At 35.1% G+C, this 17,741-nt stretch overlaps 1 protein-coding gene across 2 annotated transcripts in view; it reads right to left on the minus strand.

Moving 5' to 3' along the window:
- Nucleotides 1-1,724: 1,724 nt before the first annotated feature.
- LOC106883980 (acidic mammalian chitinase) overlaps nucleotides 1,725-17,741 on the minus strand; it is a 76,849-nt gene continuing 60,832 nt past the window's right edge. For both annotated transcript variants that reach the window (XM_089358445.1, XM_089358444.1), the window contains 7 exons: nucleotides 14,659-14,854; nucleotides 9,366-9,618; nucleotides 8,485-8,609; nucleotides 7,297-7,423; nucleotides 6,051-6,236; nucleotides 2,475-2,594; nucleotides 1,725-2,040 (listed from right to left, as the gene is read on the minus strand). In XM_089358445.1, the coding sequence (XP_089214571.1) occupies nucleotides 1,912-2,040; nucleotides 2,475-2,594; nucleotides 6,051-6,236; nucleotides 7,297-7,423; nucleotides 8,485-8,609; nucleotides 9,366-9,618; nucleotides 14,659-14,854 (1,136 nt within the window). In that variant the 3' untranslated portion in view covers nucleotides 1,725-1,911. The remainder of the gene's footprint in view (nucleotides 2,041-2,474; nucleotides 2,595-6,050; nucleotides 6,237-7,296; nucleotides 7,424-8,484; nucleotides 8,610-9,365; nucleotides 9,619-14,658; nucleotides 14,855-17,741) is intronic.

Genomic DNA, 17,741 nt, shown 5'->3' on the forward strand with positions numbered 1-17,741 from the left:
TGTTCTGCTCTGGCCTTTTCTCTCATACTTTAACCCCTCATTTTCTAGTATAAAGTCACCCCACTTTGAGGATTAGTCACGGAAGGTGCATGGTGACCTTAATAGTGCTGGTACCATGAAAAAAGCACCAGCACATGCCGTGAGGTGGTTGACATTAGGAAGGGCATCCAGTGGTGGAAATCCTGCCAAGGGAGTACTGAAGTGCAATGCAGCTCTTGGACCCATTGGATCTTGTCAAACTGTCTAACCTATGCCAACATGGAGACTTAAAACAAAAAGATGATGACAATGGTGATGATGATGATGATGATTGAACGTTTACCTTAAAAACATTCCTTTAATAGTTTGCCTAAAAATGCCCCTTATCAAATTGTGATGAGATTAGGAGCATGTTGGACCTCATTGCTGTGCTAATTTATATGATTCATAAAAACCATATCTTGTTGATGTTCAAGCAAACATCAATACTTTTCTAATATTATTATTCTCTTATTTTACTTTTTTTCAGTAAAAACAGAAATTTGGCATAATCCAGCAATTCTTTATCTGAAGAAAAATTCCTTCTGGGGTTAAAATTTTCAAATTCTAAAGGAAAAATTGGTGATTCCAATGGGGATATTGTTTAGATTGGAAAATTACTTATGATTATTCACAGTGTTTTTGCTACATTTATTTCCCCTTAATGTTGATTTTTTTTTTCATTAGGCCTATAATATTAAATTAATATCAGGTGAAACAAAGGTAATATATTTCAACAGAAATATTGTAATATAAAGGTTAAAATTAAAACTTTCATTCAAAGCTTTATGTTAATTTATGTTCCAAATATCAGCTTAATAATTATTAAGATATTTTAACATGCTTCATTATTTTCAAAATGTATTGAAACAGAGGCAGTGTATTTCAACAGAAATTTGGCAATAAAAGAGTTAAAATGATCTAAATTAAAAATTTCAATCAAAACTTCATGCTAATTTATGTTCTGAATAAAGTGGCAAGCTGACAAAATCGTTAGCATGTTAGTAAAATGCTTAGCAGCGTTTCATCTGTCTTCTACATTTTGATTTAAATTCCACCAAGGTCCACTTTGCCTTTCGTCTTTTCAGGGTTAATAAAATAAGTACCAGTTGAACAATGGGGTTGATGTAATGAACCTGTCCCCTCCCCCAGAATTACTGGCCTTGTGCCAAAATTTGAAACCGATATTAATTTAAACGAAGGTAATGTATTTCAACAGAAATATGATAACAAAAGAGTTAAAATGATCTAAATTAAAACTTAACATCAAAATTTAATTTTGTTCTAAATAAGGAAGCAAGCAGGCAGAATTGTTAGCATGCTAGGCAAAATGCTTAGCAACATTTTGTTCATCTGTATGTTCTGAGTTCAAATTCTGCCGGAGTTTACTATGCTTTTCATCCTTTCAGAGTCAATCAAATAAATACTGGTTGAACACTGTGGTTGATGTGATTGGCTTTCTCCCACCCACAAGATTACTGGCCTTGTGTCAAAATTTGACATCAATATTAAATGAAACAAAAGCAAGGGTTAAAATGATCTAAATTAAAAATTTCCATCAAAACTTCATATTAACTCATGTTCTAAATATTAACTTAATAATGACAAAGATATTTCAATAAATTCTTCATTATTTTCAAAATTTATTGAAACAGATGCAATGAATTCCAATGGAATTAACAACAATAACTAACAAATCACACATGTAATGTTTTTACAGCCTACCTGTAAATGTTTATTTTCCTCGTATTTATTTCAAATTATATCAAATTTAAATACAGTTTTATATATTTTGTTTCATTTTATATATTTTGTTTCATTTTATATTCTTAATACTGAACTTGGAGTAAAAGTTTTTCCAAATATTTCTGCTATTGTCAGCTTTGCTGCCTTTTATTGCAGAGCATGTGTTAAGGTATTTATTAAGTAGTAAGTACCATTTCCACACTGGTTATCAAAGTCATCGAGTGCCATGTCCCATACTGCAAAGCCACCAAATGCATTTTCTTTCAACCACTGAGCCTAAAAATAAAAACACAATTTTGTTGAACAAAAAGAAAGCAAACAAACAAAAAACAACCCTCCTCAAATTACTGAGCAATGCAATTGACTAAAAATTCTCAGTCTAATGACTCAGTCTAATGGCCTCAGTCTAATGACTGAAATAAGTAAAAGATAAAAGATATGCATTTACGTATGTGTGTGTCTTCGGGTTTGTTCTCCTGTCACTTGAAAACCTGCGTTGGTTTGTTTATGTTCTTGTAACTTAATAGTTCAGTCAAAGAAACTGATAGAATAAGTACAGACCTGAGAGAAAAATATTGGGATCAATTTGCTTGATTAAATTCTTCAATGCAGTGCCCCTGCATGGCCAGAGTCCAATGTTTGAAACAAGTGAAAGAAGAAAAGAAGAAAAGAAATAAAAATATTTCTAAAAAATCCAATGGAAGACTCACTTTGATTGTTAAACTCTGGGCATCATCATAACCAATCCATTGGTCGTCCATGACTAAATATGGCACCTTTTGTTCCTCAATCCAATATGTTTTGGCTCCACTCTTAATCATTTGGCAAATCTGAAAGAATTTCAGTAAAATCACTGTATGTTACAATCATCATCATCATCATCATCATCGTTTAACGTCCGCTTTCCATGCTAGCATGGGTTGGACGATTTGACTGAGGACTGGTGAAACCGGATGGCAACACCAGGCTCCAGTCTGATTTGGCAGAGTTTCTACAGCTGGATGCCCTTCCTAACGCCAACCACTCAGAGAGTGTAATATAATAAATAAATAAATAAATATAATAAATAAAATTTTTCCTTTAATTCTAATAGTTATTTAGCATTTCAAAATTCTTGGCACACTCATACATTAATATTAATTTCATTATTGTCACCACCACCACCACCACCACCTCTATCATCATCATCATCATCATCATCATCATCATCATCATCATCATCATTGTCTTTCTTGTTTTCATGTTCAGTTTATCATGATTGAATAGGTCGGATGGAATTTGTTGAGGTTAATTTTTCTATGGCCAGATGCTCTTCCTGTTGCTAATCCTCAACTGGTTCTAGGCAATGTTATATTGCCCCATGACTAGACATGTTTTCACAGAAGACTGGAAACTAAAGACACTGCATGTATAACGGTAACACTCATTTACGACAAAGACACACACACATACACATGATTAAACAGATTCCAAAGAGGTTGGCAAAATGATTTGTGAGTAGACTAAAAGTGTTGCCTGATTGTAAAATGGTGGAGGGTGCTTTTTAGGTTCCTGGTAATTTCTGACTGAGGAAACCTATGGATAAAGACATTCCTACAGGCATGTTTCTTGAGATAAAAGAATGTGATTCAAGGAAGGGAATTTAGTTGTTATTTCTAGCAGATCACATGGCCTCATAGAAGTTTTCTTGCTGGTGATGCTGTAGAATTATATTGTGATGTGGTAGCGAGGGCCTGATAATCATCTGAGTAATAGCGTCACCATTGAATACTTTCTGTCATCTATAAGATGTAGGGCTACACAGGTTGGCAGATACCCATGATTTTTCCAGCCAGGGCATATAATATAAAGATTCACCTTGTATCTTGAAAACAAGCATGGAAAGCCAAAGAAGTATATGATGGGCACCCTTCAAAAGAAAAAAAAAAAAGCCAGCCCACTTGAATTTTGAGAGTACTCACAGCCCCATACCAGGCCCAAGAGCAACCTTCTACTTTGGACAATTTCTCTTGGAGGCCCTGCTCCCAGTTGACTGATACATACATGCATGTGCATACACATGCACACTGTCAATTTCTGGGTAGCAAAATACCATCATGAAGCTTTGGTTGTGGTATAAATCTGGAACCACATTGTTGCACATAATCATACTTGTACCCATAAATATTTTATCAGTGCTTAAATTTGTTTATATTGTTGATTATAAAAATATAGACTGCACTCAAAAGATATTTTATCTCTTTTATGTATTTCTGTTAACAAGTGTAATGAGGTACTCGACAAGGGAAGTAATTAATCTTAAATATTTCCATCTTCATCTACCTGACTTTTATATCATCATCTTTGACACTTCTTGTCCTCACCTGGCAATCAAGTCCATTGCTTCCTTCAGCTGTGGCAAGGGTTTGGAGCTAAGCTGTCCGAACTTAGGATAAATGTACATGATATTTTATCATGCATAACTCACATGATTTGTGAGTAGACTAAAAGTGTTGCCTGATTGTAAAATGGTGGGTGGGGTGCATTCTATGCCTTGACCCAAGCATAGAACAGGGCTCACCTCTTTGAGCTAGGAAATGAATGGAGTACCTGGTGTGTGTCTTGTTGTGGCTACCCACTCCTGAAAAAATGGGGAAAAGGCCTGGGTATATATATTATGTATTATATATATATATATTTATATAATATATATGTATATATATATATTATATATAATATATATGTATATATATATATATATATATATATATATATATATATATATATATGTGAGTAAAAATAAATACAAAAAAAGGGGGGTTTTGTATGATTGTGTATAGAGGAATATATTATTTTGTTTAAAAGAGTTCCAGCACTGTCTGTTTTTTTATGTTTTATTTATATTCCTGCAAAACCAATGTAGGATATAGAATATGGAATATACAATATATAATATAATATACAATATATAATATAATATACAATATATAATATAAAATAAAAATGGATGGTACTATGAAATAAAGTATTGAATGTCTTATTGAATATATCGAATATGTCTTATTGAATATATGGAATATGTCTTATTGAATAGATGAAATATTGAGTGTTACACACACACACACACACATACGTACAGGTGTGTATGATTGTGCATAGAAGAATATATTACTCAAAGAAATTCCAACTTTGTACGTCTAAGTATTAGTATTACTTAGAGGTACTATTTTTACTGCTATGACTACTATCACTAACAACAACAATACTAAAGGTGCTCGTTATGATGATAGCAGGAAAATACTATCTAAGTCAGTAAAAATTCTTATTTTGGGGTTTAAAGTTCTATTACCACAGCTGCTCCTACCACCACCATCACCAACAACAACAATAAAGGAGATGGTAACGATGATGATGATAATGGAAATGTAAAAATCCTTGGGAAATGTTGTTTACAACATTTCTAAAAATAACCTAACAATTACTGCTTTGGCCAGGGTCAAAATACAGGTCTCTGGACATATTTAACAAACCATGACACCGAAACCAAATGCCAATCAACTTAAGTAATTTAGTAAAATCACACACTAATTGGTCAGAATGCAGTTTGCAAAAATTAACATTCTGGAGCCTAAACAAATGTATTTAAGGTACATAGTTTAGCCATCTTGCCACAGTTGTAAATTGTAAAAAATAACTGTCACCACTACTACACGGACATGAACATTGTAGAGTTTAATACATGAAAGTACTAGTTCAACCAGAATGGACATTTAATATTCTATCATTTCATTATATTATATTATATCATTATAAGATTGTAAATAAAATGTGAAGATCAGACTAAGTTGGAATTTCTTTGAGTAATATACACACACACACACATACATGTATACACATGTGTACACACATGCATACACACACACACGCATGCACATACAGGTATACACATGCCCATGCACACACACACGCACAACATTATATGTTCATAAGGGACTAAAGTATTTTTCAATATTTGAATTGTGAAAATGAAAATAAAATCACTTAATTTGTATAGAAGAAAAGTAATAACAAATATTTCAAATTTGGCACAAGGCCAGCATTTTTAGGGGGTGGGGTTTAGCTGATTACATCAATCCCAGTACCTGACTGGTACTTTATTTTATTGGCCCCAAAAGGTTGAAAGGCAAAGTTAACCACAGTGGGATTTGAACTCAGAATGTTATGAGTCAAAAGAAATTTTGCTTTGCATTTTGCCTGATGTATTAATGATTTTGTCAGCAAAAATAATAAAAATAACATAATCTTACCTCATAGTATGACAAAAACCCTTCTAATCTGGTGTATCTACCAGCTGCATTGGGTCCAGATGAAGGACATCCTGGAGCAATGCAAGTTTTATTAGTCAATTTAAATCCTCGTCCATATACTGGAATACCAATGTTCAACTTTTCTTTGGGCAAACCATTTAGTACCCAGTAGTTAGCACTCCAGTTCTGTATGTTAAAGAACAAAATTGTATATCACATTGATTAATATCACTTTAATGATTACAGAAAATTTACTCATGTTTTGAAAAATCAATTATTTAACAAATTAGTCTTGAATATTTCTCATCTGATATTTAGGAAACTGTTAGGAATTGGTATTGAGAAAGAGTTACGGATAAATAAAAAGAATGAGATATAGAGAATAAGATAGTTTTTAGGGATAATGGAGTTAATAGATTTATTTGAATCTTGGTCTGTCATGAGTTGAAGGACTCACAAAGTTGGAAATTAGCCTGATTTACATGGTGTATAAATGATTGAGACACAGTGCTGGATTAGCCATTAAGCAAAATAAGCACATGCTTAGGCATCAAGGGAAGGAGGGGCACCACAGAAATGGTAAATGGTTTAAAGCACAAAAGAAATCACTTTAAACTTGCTAACATAATATTCAAGATGCCTTTATCTCTACTAAGTATATATGTAGATGTGTTACTTAAGATTAACTTTGAGGATCTGATCAAAGACTTTTGCAATTCAAAAAAGTAGGAAGAAACTTTTCTAATATAAATAAAGTGGAAGTATACAAAAATAAACATTATTTTCCCTCTTACTGTTTTGTTTTGTTTTGAAAAATAAAAATTTATTTTACAGTTTGTTATTGTTTATATTTTGAATTAGATAATCTTTTATGGGGCCACCAAAATCTTTTAAGTGCTTAGGGCTTCAATGGGTCTTAATCCAGCCCTGTTGAGACACAACACTCCCTGCTGAACAGGATGCTAGTTCATCACAAGGTTAACTTCCCAGCTTCTACTGAGATTCATTTTTGCCAGCTGAGTGGATTGGAGCAATGTGAAATGAAGTGTTTTGCTCAAGAATATTATGCATTGCTCAATCCAGAAATTGAAACCAAGATCTTATCAGAGGTAACTAATATGGAATGAAATATGGCAACTACTCTCTATTGTTGGAGGTAAATGGACACATCCAGTTTGTGTATGTATGTATGTATAAACATATAACATGACTAAAAGATGAGAAGTGAGAAAAAAAGCCTTTATACCATATTAAATGTTTTTGCTAATCCTTCTTCATCGCTCAGAGAGTACAGGGGACAGTTATGACCAAGCACTTTATCAAATGAACCACCATGGTAGTCATATGACATCAGATTGAAGAAATCTACAACACTGTAAATTAAAAAGAGAAACTTCAGTGGAAATACTTTAGAATATATAACCATACACTCACACACACACACACACACAGTATAGAAATATTGTGCAAGAGGTACAGTCCACTGTCTGTCACAGAACTTACCACTTCATGCACAATTAGCCACTAACACTTAAATGCATTGACTGTGTCATCAGAAATATCCCATTTCTTCCAGTTTGTTTAAATTGTAGTTGTCACCATCACCACCACCACCACCACCAGCATCATAATTGCTGTCATCTTCTTCACCTTATTCTTTTAACGTGCATGTTTCATAGGGGCATGGATTGGTTGGTTGGTTGGACAGGATCCAGAAATGAATCTGATGAAAGTAGCATTAACTTGCTAGGTTCAGTTTCTTTTGACTGATCAACAGACCAATTGAGTAAGCCTAACAATAATGAACCTATAACAATAACTGGAAACAGCTGTAAATCAAATTTACTATAATAAGGAAAACTATATAATGGCCATTATTTATACCTTGTCTTGTATATCATTCTGTGTAAAAATAACTGGAGCACAACCACAAATTTACAATATAGAATGGTGAACTATAACCTCGGAGCTTACCACAAGAAATTGTGGAGTTCTTTACTCATATAAACAATATTGTTAGCCTGGTGTACTAACAGAGAGCTTGATAATCCCTTGCTAATAACTCTGTTTTATATATATATATATATCATCATTTAAAATTCACTTTCCACGCTGAAATGGGTTGGATGGTTTGATAGGAGCTGGTTAGGCAGAAGACAGCACCAGGCTTCAGTATGCTTAAATATATATATGTATATATATATATATATATATATATATATATATATATATATATATATGTAAACATACAATAATGGCTTAACTGGATGAAACTTCCAAGTTGCTATCAACAATATCCTTGTTTAAGAATAATAAATTTGTACACTGCAACAGCATAGAGAAATCCATCAGATTAATGTAAAATTGTTCTTATTATAACTGAACATAAAAACAAACATATGTGTATGTGTGTGTGTGTGTGTGTATAATTTACCTGGAAAGAGCTTGGATATTAAAACCTGGATCAATAGACTTCTTGCCAGCTGGGACTGAAGCAGTCAAAAATAAGCGTGTCTTGTTGGAGGCCTTTGCTTCCGTTGTGAAATATCCACTAGTTTCCTGGAATATGCAGAAATTTGGAAATTAGTATATACACACATATGTGCACACTTGCACACACACACACACACACACACACACACACACACACACACACACACACACACACACACACACACACACACACAGATATATACAGTATTATTAATTTTTACATAGAAAAGATTATTGGTCATCATCAGACTTCAAAGTCTGATGAAGACCAGTAAACTGAATCTTTGAAGTTTATGTTAACATTTTCTTAGAATAATTGATACATTTTATATCATTTAATAAGAGAGAGAGAGAGGGAGGGAGGGAGAGGGGAAGAATTTATGATATTGAAAAGGAAAAGGCACAAGCAAAATTAACTTATATATTTACATACATCTGTGTATGTAAACTGCAGTTTTAGTCATAAAGCACACACACACACTAATTTTACATATATAATTGAAATTTATCAAATTTATAGAAAGACAAAGACAGGTGAAGGAACAACAAAGGATGACAGTGACAATATGTCTGGGCATACACTCAAGGTACGTGCAGAGTATTGGAAATAGTGTGAGGGTAAGTGAGACATGGTACTCTGACTCATTTGGGAGAGCAGTAACTTTGAATAGAATTGATTTGGGCTATGATGAATATGTGCCACCCATATTGGCATAAAGAGCGAGTGTAAAATAATAATGGTGATGATAATGATGATGATGGAGAAGGTGGTGATGTTAATGGTATCATCCTTTCCAATGAAGCAAAAAATGTATTCTATACCTGCATCAGACTGGTAAACTTTTCCTTGTCTTCAGGTGGACTGCCCCTGCTAGCTGGATATTCCCAGTCCATATCTAGACCATCAAAACCTCTGGTTCGGAGGAAGTCTGTGGCATTGGTGTAGAACTGTTTTCTGTTTTCTGGGGTTGATGCCATTTGAGTGAACAGTGCAGAACCCATATTCCAGCCTCCAACAGACAAAAGTACAACCAGCTTGGGGTTCTTCTGCTTCATAGCAACCACTTTTGCATACCTTAAAAATATATATATAATATATGTGTATGTGTGTGTGTGTGTGTGTGTGTGTGTGTGTGTGTGTGTGTGTGTGTGACATAGAACATAAAATAAGGAAAGATATGAAGAAGCTACAGAAAAGTCAGGTAAGGAAAATAACAGAATGATATGAGGCACTAGAGTTTAGGTGGTTTGACAGGAGCTGACAAACCAGAGAGCTTCACCAGGCTCCAATTGTCTGTTTTGGTTTGGTTTCTATGGCTAGATGCCCTTCCTATTGCCAACCACTTTACAGGATGTACTGGGTGCTTTTTATGTCACACCAGCACCATTGCTTTTTATGTGGCACTGGCACAGGTGCTTTTTACATGGCACCAGGGTGGGTGATTTTTGTGTGGTACATGCATAGGTGCATTTTACATGGCACTGACATGGGTGCACATTATGTGACACTGGCGCGAGTGCTTTTTATGTGGCACCATCGTGGGTGCTTTTTATGTGGCACCAGCACTTATGCTTTCTTCAAATGAAACCACATCCAGTTGTGCTTCTCTTTATAGTAAAATGAGATAACCTAATAAAATATGATACATTACTGTATTGAAATATCTTATAAAACCTATACCAATGTTCCTAAGCATGGAAAAAGAAAAACATGAATTATTCTATGGTATAATCCAGTATATAGTCTAAATGTCTATATCTATAATGCTAATGACTTCTTAAATGTAATTTCTTTCTGATTTTCGATATATCATAGATATCATTCTTTTTAATCTAGATTCATTTAAGGTAAATGTTTCATGCAAAACTTGTCACCTTCACTAATAATTTGAATTTAGAAATTTATCTAGCAATGTATTATCTGAACAAGTTGTCTACTTAATTTAACTGTCTATTGAAATCTGTAATCTAATGCATTAACATCCAAATCAGTAGTAACGTTGCTCCACAGCACTTCTATCATCCTGACAAAGAACTGCTTTAAAACAAGTTTTTATGAACATAGCCATACATTTAAGAAATCTGGAAAGAAATTTATCACAGGATTATCTAAACATGCCTATTAAAAAAACATATTGATGGCATTTAAAACCCAATAGCTAATCCTCAGTTATGTTATACTTTATGCAAGTGATCATTTTCATTCAAATCTGTGCTGAAAGTTTTGTTTAGATGATAAATTATTGATACTATATTGATTTCAAATTTTGGCACAAGGCCAGCAAGTTCGGAGGAGGAGGTAAGTCGATTAAATAAGTACTCAATTAGTACTTATTTTATTGACCCTGAAAGGATGGAAGGCAAAGTTGAACTCAGAACTCAGATACACAAATACACACATAAAACTTGTGTTATCCTTGGTCTAAAACGACCGAATATGCCAGCATATAAGATGCTCTTTTTTTATTCGTAAATGTAACAAAAATTTAGTCATGCATCTAATGTAACCATATTATGAATTCTATACCATGTGTATGTTGAAACATATCAAATTTGTTTTTTCCACAAAACATACGTGTAAAGTAGGGGTGCATCTTATGCAAGAATGTGTTTTATACATAGGCAGATGTGATACATCTATCAATATATCTATATTTTTGTCTGTCTGTCTGTCTGTCTGTCTATCTGTCTATCTATCTATCTATCTATCTATCTGTCTGTCTCCCTATACATACATACATACATATACACACACACATACACATACACACATACATCATGCATGCACATGTGCATGCTCACACACAATTTTTTAATTAATAGAACTACTTTTGAATAGGAACAATACGATTTTTAGCAATATAAAAGATTTTATCATAGTAAATTAACAGAATATTTTTGAAAAACCAGCTGAGATGAGGTATAGATTCCAAAATGTAAGATACACATAAACTAATAATATAAAGCATCTAGTCTGGTACTTAACTATACATGAATACTTGCTGCCTGTTCCCTTGCGTTGTAATTAATAACAGCAGATTAACTTGAGTCACTAAATAAATATTCTAAACTTGTATAATTAAGTAAGGAAATTAGGACAGAGAGAGAGTGTGGAAAACAATTTTATGTGTGGATATGTTAATGCATGTACATATATATGTATGTGTATATATATGTGTGTGTGTGTGTGTGTATGTGTTGTGTGTGTGTATGTATGTGTGTATATATATATACTTTTACTCTTTTAGTTGTTTCAGTCATTTGACTGTGGCCATGCTGGAGCACCACCTTGTAAACCTGGTATTGATTCTATCGATCTTTTTTGCTGAACTGCTAAGTTACAGGGACATAAACACACCAACATTGGTTGTCAAGCGATAGCAGGGGGGGGGGACAGACAAACACAGACACACATAAATACATATATATATATATATATATATATATATATATATATATATATACAACAGGCTTCTTTCAGTTTCTGTCTACCAAATCTACTCACAAGGCTTTGGTCGGCCCAAGGTTATAGTAGAAGACACTTGCCCAAAGTGCTACGCAGTAGGACTGAACCCAGAACTATGTGGTTGGGAAGCAAGCTTCTTACCACACAGCCACACCTGCACCTCAATCATATCGAAATCAAAATGGAAATTGCAGTTGTGGCCAATGCCAGCGTGCGTATGTGTGTGTGTCTTTATTTCAGCAAGATCTATAGAGTGACACAAAAGTTGAGTTTCCGGCATACCTATGAGTCACTCTGTAATTGCTACTAATGAAAGTATAAAAATATTTATAATGAATACATACTAATGTTTTGAGTTCTATTTTTCATGTTTGTATTACCACACCTATCATTATCATCATTTAACATCCGCTTTCCATGCTAGCATGGGTTGGACGATTTGACAGGGGACTGGCGAACCAGATGGCTACACCAGACTCCAATCTGATCTGGCAGAGTTTCTACAGCTGGATGCCCTTCCTAATGCCAACCACTCTGAGAATGTAGTGGGTGCTTTCTACATGCCACCGACATGAGGGCCAGTCCGGCGGTACTGACAATGGCCATGCTCAAATGGTGACTTTTACGTGCCACCTGCACAGGAGTCAGTCCAATGTATTGTTCACATGCCACCAGCATGAGTGCCAGTAAGGTGAAGCTGGAAACGATCACGCTCAAACGGTGCTTTTTACGTGCCACTGGCATGGAAGTGAGACCGCTGCTCTGGATGGTGCTGTTAGTGCTCCACTGGCACAAATCCCAGTCATCAAATTTGGTTCAGTTTCAATCTCACATGCCCCAACAGGTCTTCGCAAGCTGAGTTTAGTGTCCAATGAAGGAAGGTTGGCATGGGTGCCAGTCAACGAATTTGGTTCAATTTTCGATTTCAATTTCACTTGCTTCAACAGGTCTTCACAAGCAGGGTTTTGTGTCCAAAGAAGGAAAGGAACCTATATACATACATAATTACATACATACATACATACATACATACATACATGCATATGCATGCAGACATAAAGAGATGCCAAGAGTGAAAAGGAAAGTAAGATATAGACAGACAGATAGAAACTGAGAGGTGGGGAAAGAGATAGTATGAGTGAGAGAAATTTGTAGAGTCTCCTCAAAAGGTGAACTAAGCCCTCTTAAAACAACACACCACCTACTGACAATGACAGTTGGATAATACAAACACAAAACAAACAGAAACGCAGACGGGTGTTTGACACAATTTTCTTAATTATACACTCATTATACAATATCAAATTAAATTGGTGTCAGTGATGGATCAACCACGTGCTTGCTCAAATTGCTAGAAATGACAGCCTAATCTCTTTCAGATTACACTCTACCATCTTGAGGAAATGAGTCAAAATACATTGCATGAGTTTAGTTCTAGAAAAACCGTGTTTGAGTAAAAAGAAGAAAAAATGGTTTGTTATGCTTGGAATGTCTTCATTATAGAAGCAGAGTACTTTGGCCAAGGGGAAATATTACCTTGCTTAGAAACAGGTGAGGATTGGTGAAAGGAAAGGGTTTCCAGCCATTGGAAATCTGCCCCAACAAATTCTAAATAACCCATGCAAGCATGGAAAAGTGAATGTTAAGAAAATGATGATGATGATGAGCTTTCAAGTCGAGATGAAGCATCATCATCGTCATTGTCATCATCATTTACTATTCTTCTTCCATGCTGGTATGGATTGAACAGTCTGACGGAATCTGATGTGCCCAAGGACTGCATCCTGCTCCAGTGTATGTCTTGGCATGGTTTCTATGGCTGGATACTCTTCCTAATCCCAAGCACTTTACAGTATAAACTACTGGGTGCTTTTTTGTGATACCAGCACTAGTTACATCATTGTATAGCTTGCAAGACTATGAGTCTTGAGGGTGTAACTCTATGTCAGAGGAGGGATAAAAGTATGAGAGAAGGGGTCAGAGCAGAACCAGTTTCTTACTGTGGAGGAACTACATAACTATTGACATTTTAGAAGAGACATTGGGAGTGATCATAGTGCAGTTAGTAAGAGATAAGAATGGTGGTGATGAGGTGTCTGGATGGCCCTTCTACAAGGTGGGTAGAAGAGAGTGGGGAGAGAGGAGTTAGAAACATGCATGTGTGGTGGGGTAGAGATTGCAAGAGTGTATGGAGAAGTGAGAGGTAAGGAATGAGTGAGAGGATCAGTGGTATGCAACAAGTGTAAAGATTGAATAGGGCTGAATGGTGTATGTTGTGAATGGTGGATAAGGGGTGAGGGATGACCAAGAATGTTTCTTAATATGTAATCGTTTCTACTTTGGCACAAAATCTAAATTTTGGGTGAGGGGCCTCAGCCTCAGTGCTCAATGGTACTTATTTGGTTGGCCCTGAAAGAAGGAAAAGTAAAGTCAACTGCAGCAGAATTTGAACTCAGAACATAAAAATGGACAAAATGTCACTAAGCATTTTTGTCTGGCATGCTAAAGATTCTGCCAGCTCAATACCAATGGATCAAACAGATTAATGTAGAATTAGTTTATCACTAAAGTACTGAAGTGTATAGAAGTGAAATATAAAAAGAAACAAAGAACCGGTACTCAAATTCACTTGTATCGTATTCTACCTACATGCCAACCATCCATGGTGTTGAATCATCATTCCACTCAAAAGGTTTAAGGTAGTTGCCCTCCAGGGTAGCGAATGCATAAATGATGTGGGTACATAATTGAGGATCAATATTTTCAGGCAGAAACTTGGCTGGTACTTCTCTGTACTGACTCCAGTTGGTGTAATAGCAGACTCGGCGAAAGCTCTGGTTGGCATCTGAAATATATAGAAGCATTTAAATATTTAATGATTGCGTGATATAAATGTGAAAACTTATTGTATTATAAATATGTTCACAAATAGCAAAATAGCACAGGCACACAGTACCACACAAAGGGACTGAACCTGGAACCATGTGGTTGGGAAGCAAACTTCTTACTGCACAATCACACCTGTGCCTAATATATATATATATATAATAATCGATGACTCGGCAGCAAGGGGGAAGCCAACTAACACCTATTAAGGCTATAAATTCTGAAATGTACCCCTCCCTTTGTGTCATGGTGTTGCTCCCCTCCCATTGTACCACTTGAATGTAGGAGCATTCCGTCGCTTACGACGACGAGGGTCCCAGCTGATACGATCAACGGAACAGCCTGCTCATGAAATTAATGTGCAAGTGACTGAGCAATCTACAGACACGTGTACCCTTAACGCCTTAACGTAGTTCTCAGGGAGACTCAGCGTGAAACATAGCGTGACAAGGCTGGCCCTTTGAAATGCAAGTACTACTCATTTTTCTGCCAGCTGAGTGGTCTGGAGCAACGGGAAATAAAGTGTTTGCTCAAGGACACAACACGTTGCCGGGAATCGAAATCACGACCTTACGATTGTGAGCCGAATGCCCTAACCACTAAGCCATGCACCTTCACTCACTTGAATGTACATTGTTTTTGGTTAAGCTCATTCTACGGTAAGAGTCAATTGTAGAGTCACTAAATATATATGTGCCCTGAATTTTAAATTATTTTAGATGTCAATGGCTGTAATGAATTGACACCTGTCCCCCAATTGTTACTTATTTATTTGTAATTCACCTATCTCAGAACATGCCCCTCACATATTCTGAAGTATATTATGGACTGTACATTTAATTAAAATGTACATGTCTGAAGAACTCAAGAGCAGATCATATACTCGAATATCATTCTGCCAGTACTTCTGTACCAAGGTTGGTATTCATCTATAATTGTTGTGTATGTATTTTATTCCAGCCTAAACAGGTGCCTCAACTTTAAGTACCTTATTCAACTGAATCTTGTAATATTATATATATATATATATATATATATATATACACACACATGTATGTATGTATGTATATATGTATCTATCTATCTATCTATCTATCTATATATTTATCATAAATATACAGGGATTAGCATTGAGTTGCTTCTCCAACATACTGAAAATTTAGAAATAGCAGTCAAAGAACTACTGATTCTAAACTACAAATTTTTCTCTAAACGGATGGCAATATTTATGGCACACATAGAACAAAAAACCGGAGGGAAAAGCATAAACAAAACAAGTCTTTAGTTATCTATTATTAATTGACGATTCTATAATAATTCTATTATTAATTGACGATTCCCTGCCCTTATTCTTGTATATCTATATATTTATATATTTAATCCTTTATATTGAACACTCAATATTTCATCTATTCAATAAGACACTCAATACTTTATTTCATAGTACCATCCATTTTTATTTTATATCATATATTGTATATATTATATATTGTATATTCCATATTCTATATCCCACATTGGTTTTGCAGGAATATAAATAAAACATAAAAAACAGACAGTGTTGGAACTCTTTTAAACAAAATAATATATTCCTCTATACACAATCATACACCCCCCCTTTTTTTGTATTTATTTTTACTCGCATATATATATATATATATATATATATATATATATATATATATATATATATATATATATATATATATATATATATATATGTATATATATATATATATATATATATATATATACATATATATATATATATATATATACACACACACACACATATACATACACGCACACACATACATATGTATCAGAATTCTTCATTTCTATCCGAGATAAACGACCAGGTAATTGAGATGTATATTGCCTTCACAGTGTTTACCGTTTTACAAAATCAAACTAGAAAACTGGACAAAAAAGAGAACCCAATTGAAAAAATTAAAAAGAAAAAAAACAAAAAGAGAGAAAGAATGGCAGGCTCCCTGACTCCACAGGCCTCTATGGCCTTTCTTGCCACCTGAATGTTGGTCATTCCGCACATCATATGGAGTTGAACCTGATACTCAAGAGGAGCTTGGCCTGGGCAAACAACTCCTCCATCTTGGAACCATCTGGATTGTCCAGATGTGATGGCAAGAGACCTGATGGCCTCACCCTCTTTCCCTGGTTGCAAGGTAGATGCCTTGTCTGGGATGTCACAGTTAGCGGCTCCTTTGCTTCTTCTCACATCCTGGATGCTGCGGTCAGAACAAGATCCACAGCTTCTACAGCTGAGAGAAACAAAATCCTGAAATACCATGATCTGTCAGCCAATTATATTTTCCATCTTGTGGCGTTCAAGATGTTTGGTGGGGTTGGACCACTTACTGCAAGATTCCTGTCTTCACTGGTAACTCACCTTGCAGAGGTAACTGATGAGGCTCGTGAGGGCACTTGGCTGTTCCAGTGCATCAGCCTTGCCATCACTCACGGCAATGCTGCAAGCATGCTGATGTGTCTCAATAGCCATTAGAAAGGTTTCCCATCAACCCTAACTTTTCAATCCAAGGTGGTGAATTGTTTTTTCCTTTTTTCTCTTTCTTCTTTCTCTCTCTTTTTTTTTATATCAGAATATAAAAAAAGTTGGCGAACTGCTACGTTATGGGGATGTAATCAAACCAACATTTGTCGTCAAGAGATGGTGGGGGGACAAACACAGACACACACACACACACAAACATGAAGGGCTTCTTTCAGTTTCCGTCTACCAAATCCACTCACAAGGTTTTGATTGGTCTGAGGCTATAATAGAAGACACTTGCCCAAAGTGCCACACAGTGGGACGGAACCCGGAA

This window comes from Octopus bimaculoides, chromosome 10, assembly GCF_046866305.1.
Source record: "Octopus bimaculoides isolate indiv1 chromosome 10, ASM4686630v1, whole genome shotgun sequence".
NCBI lineage: Eukaryota > Metazoa > Mollusca > Cephalopoda > Octopoda > Octopodidae > Octopus > Octopus bimaculoides.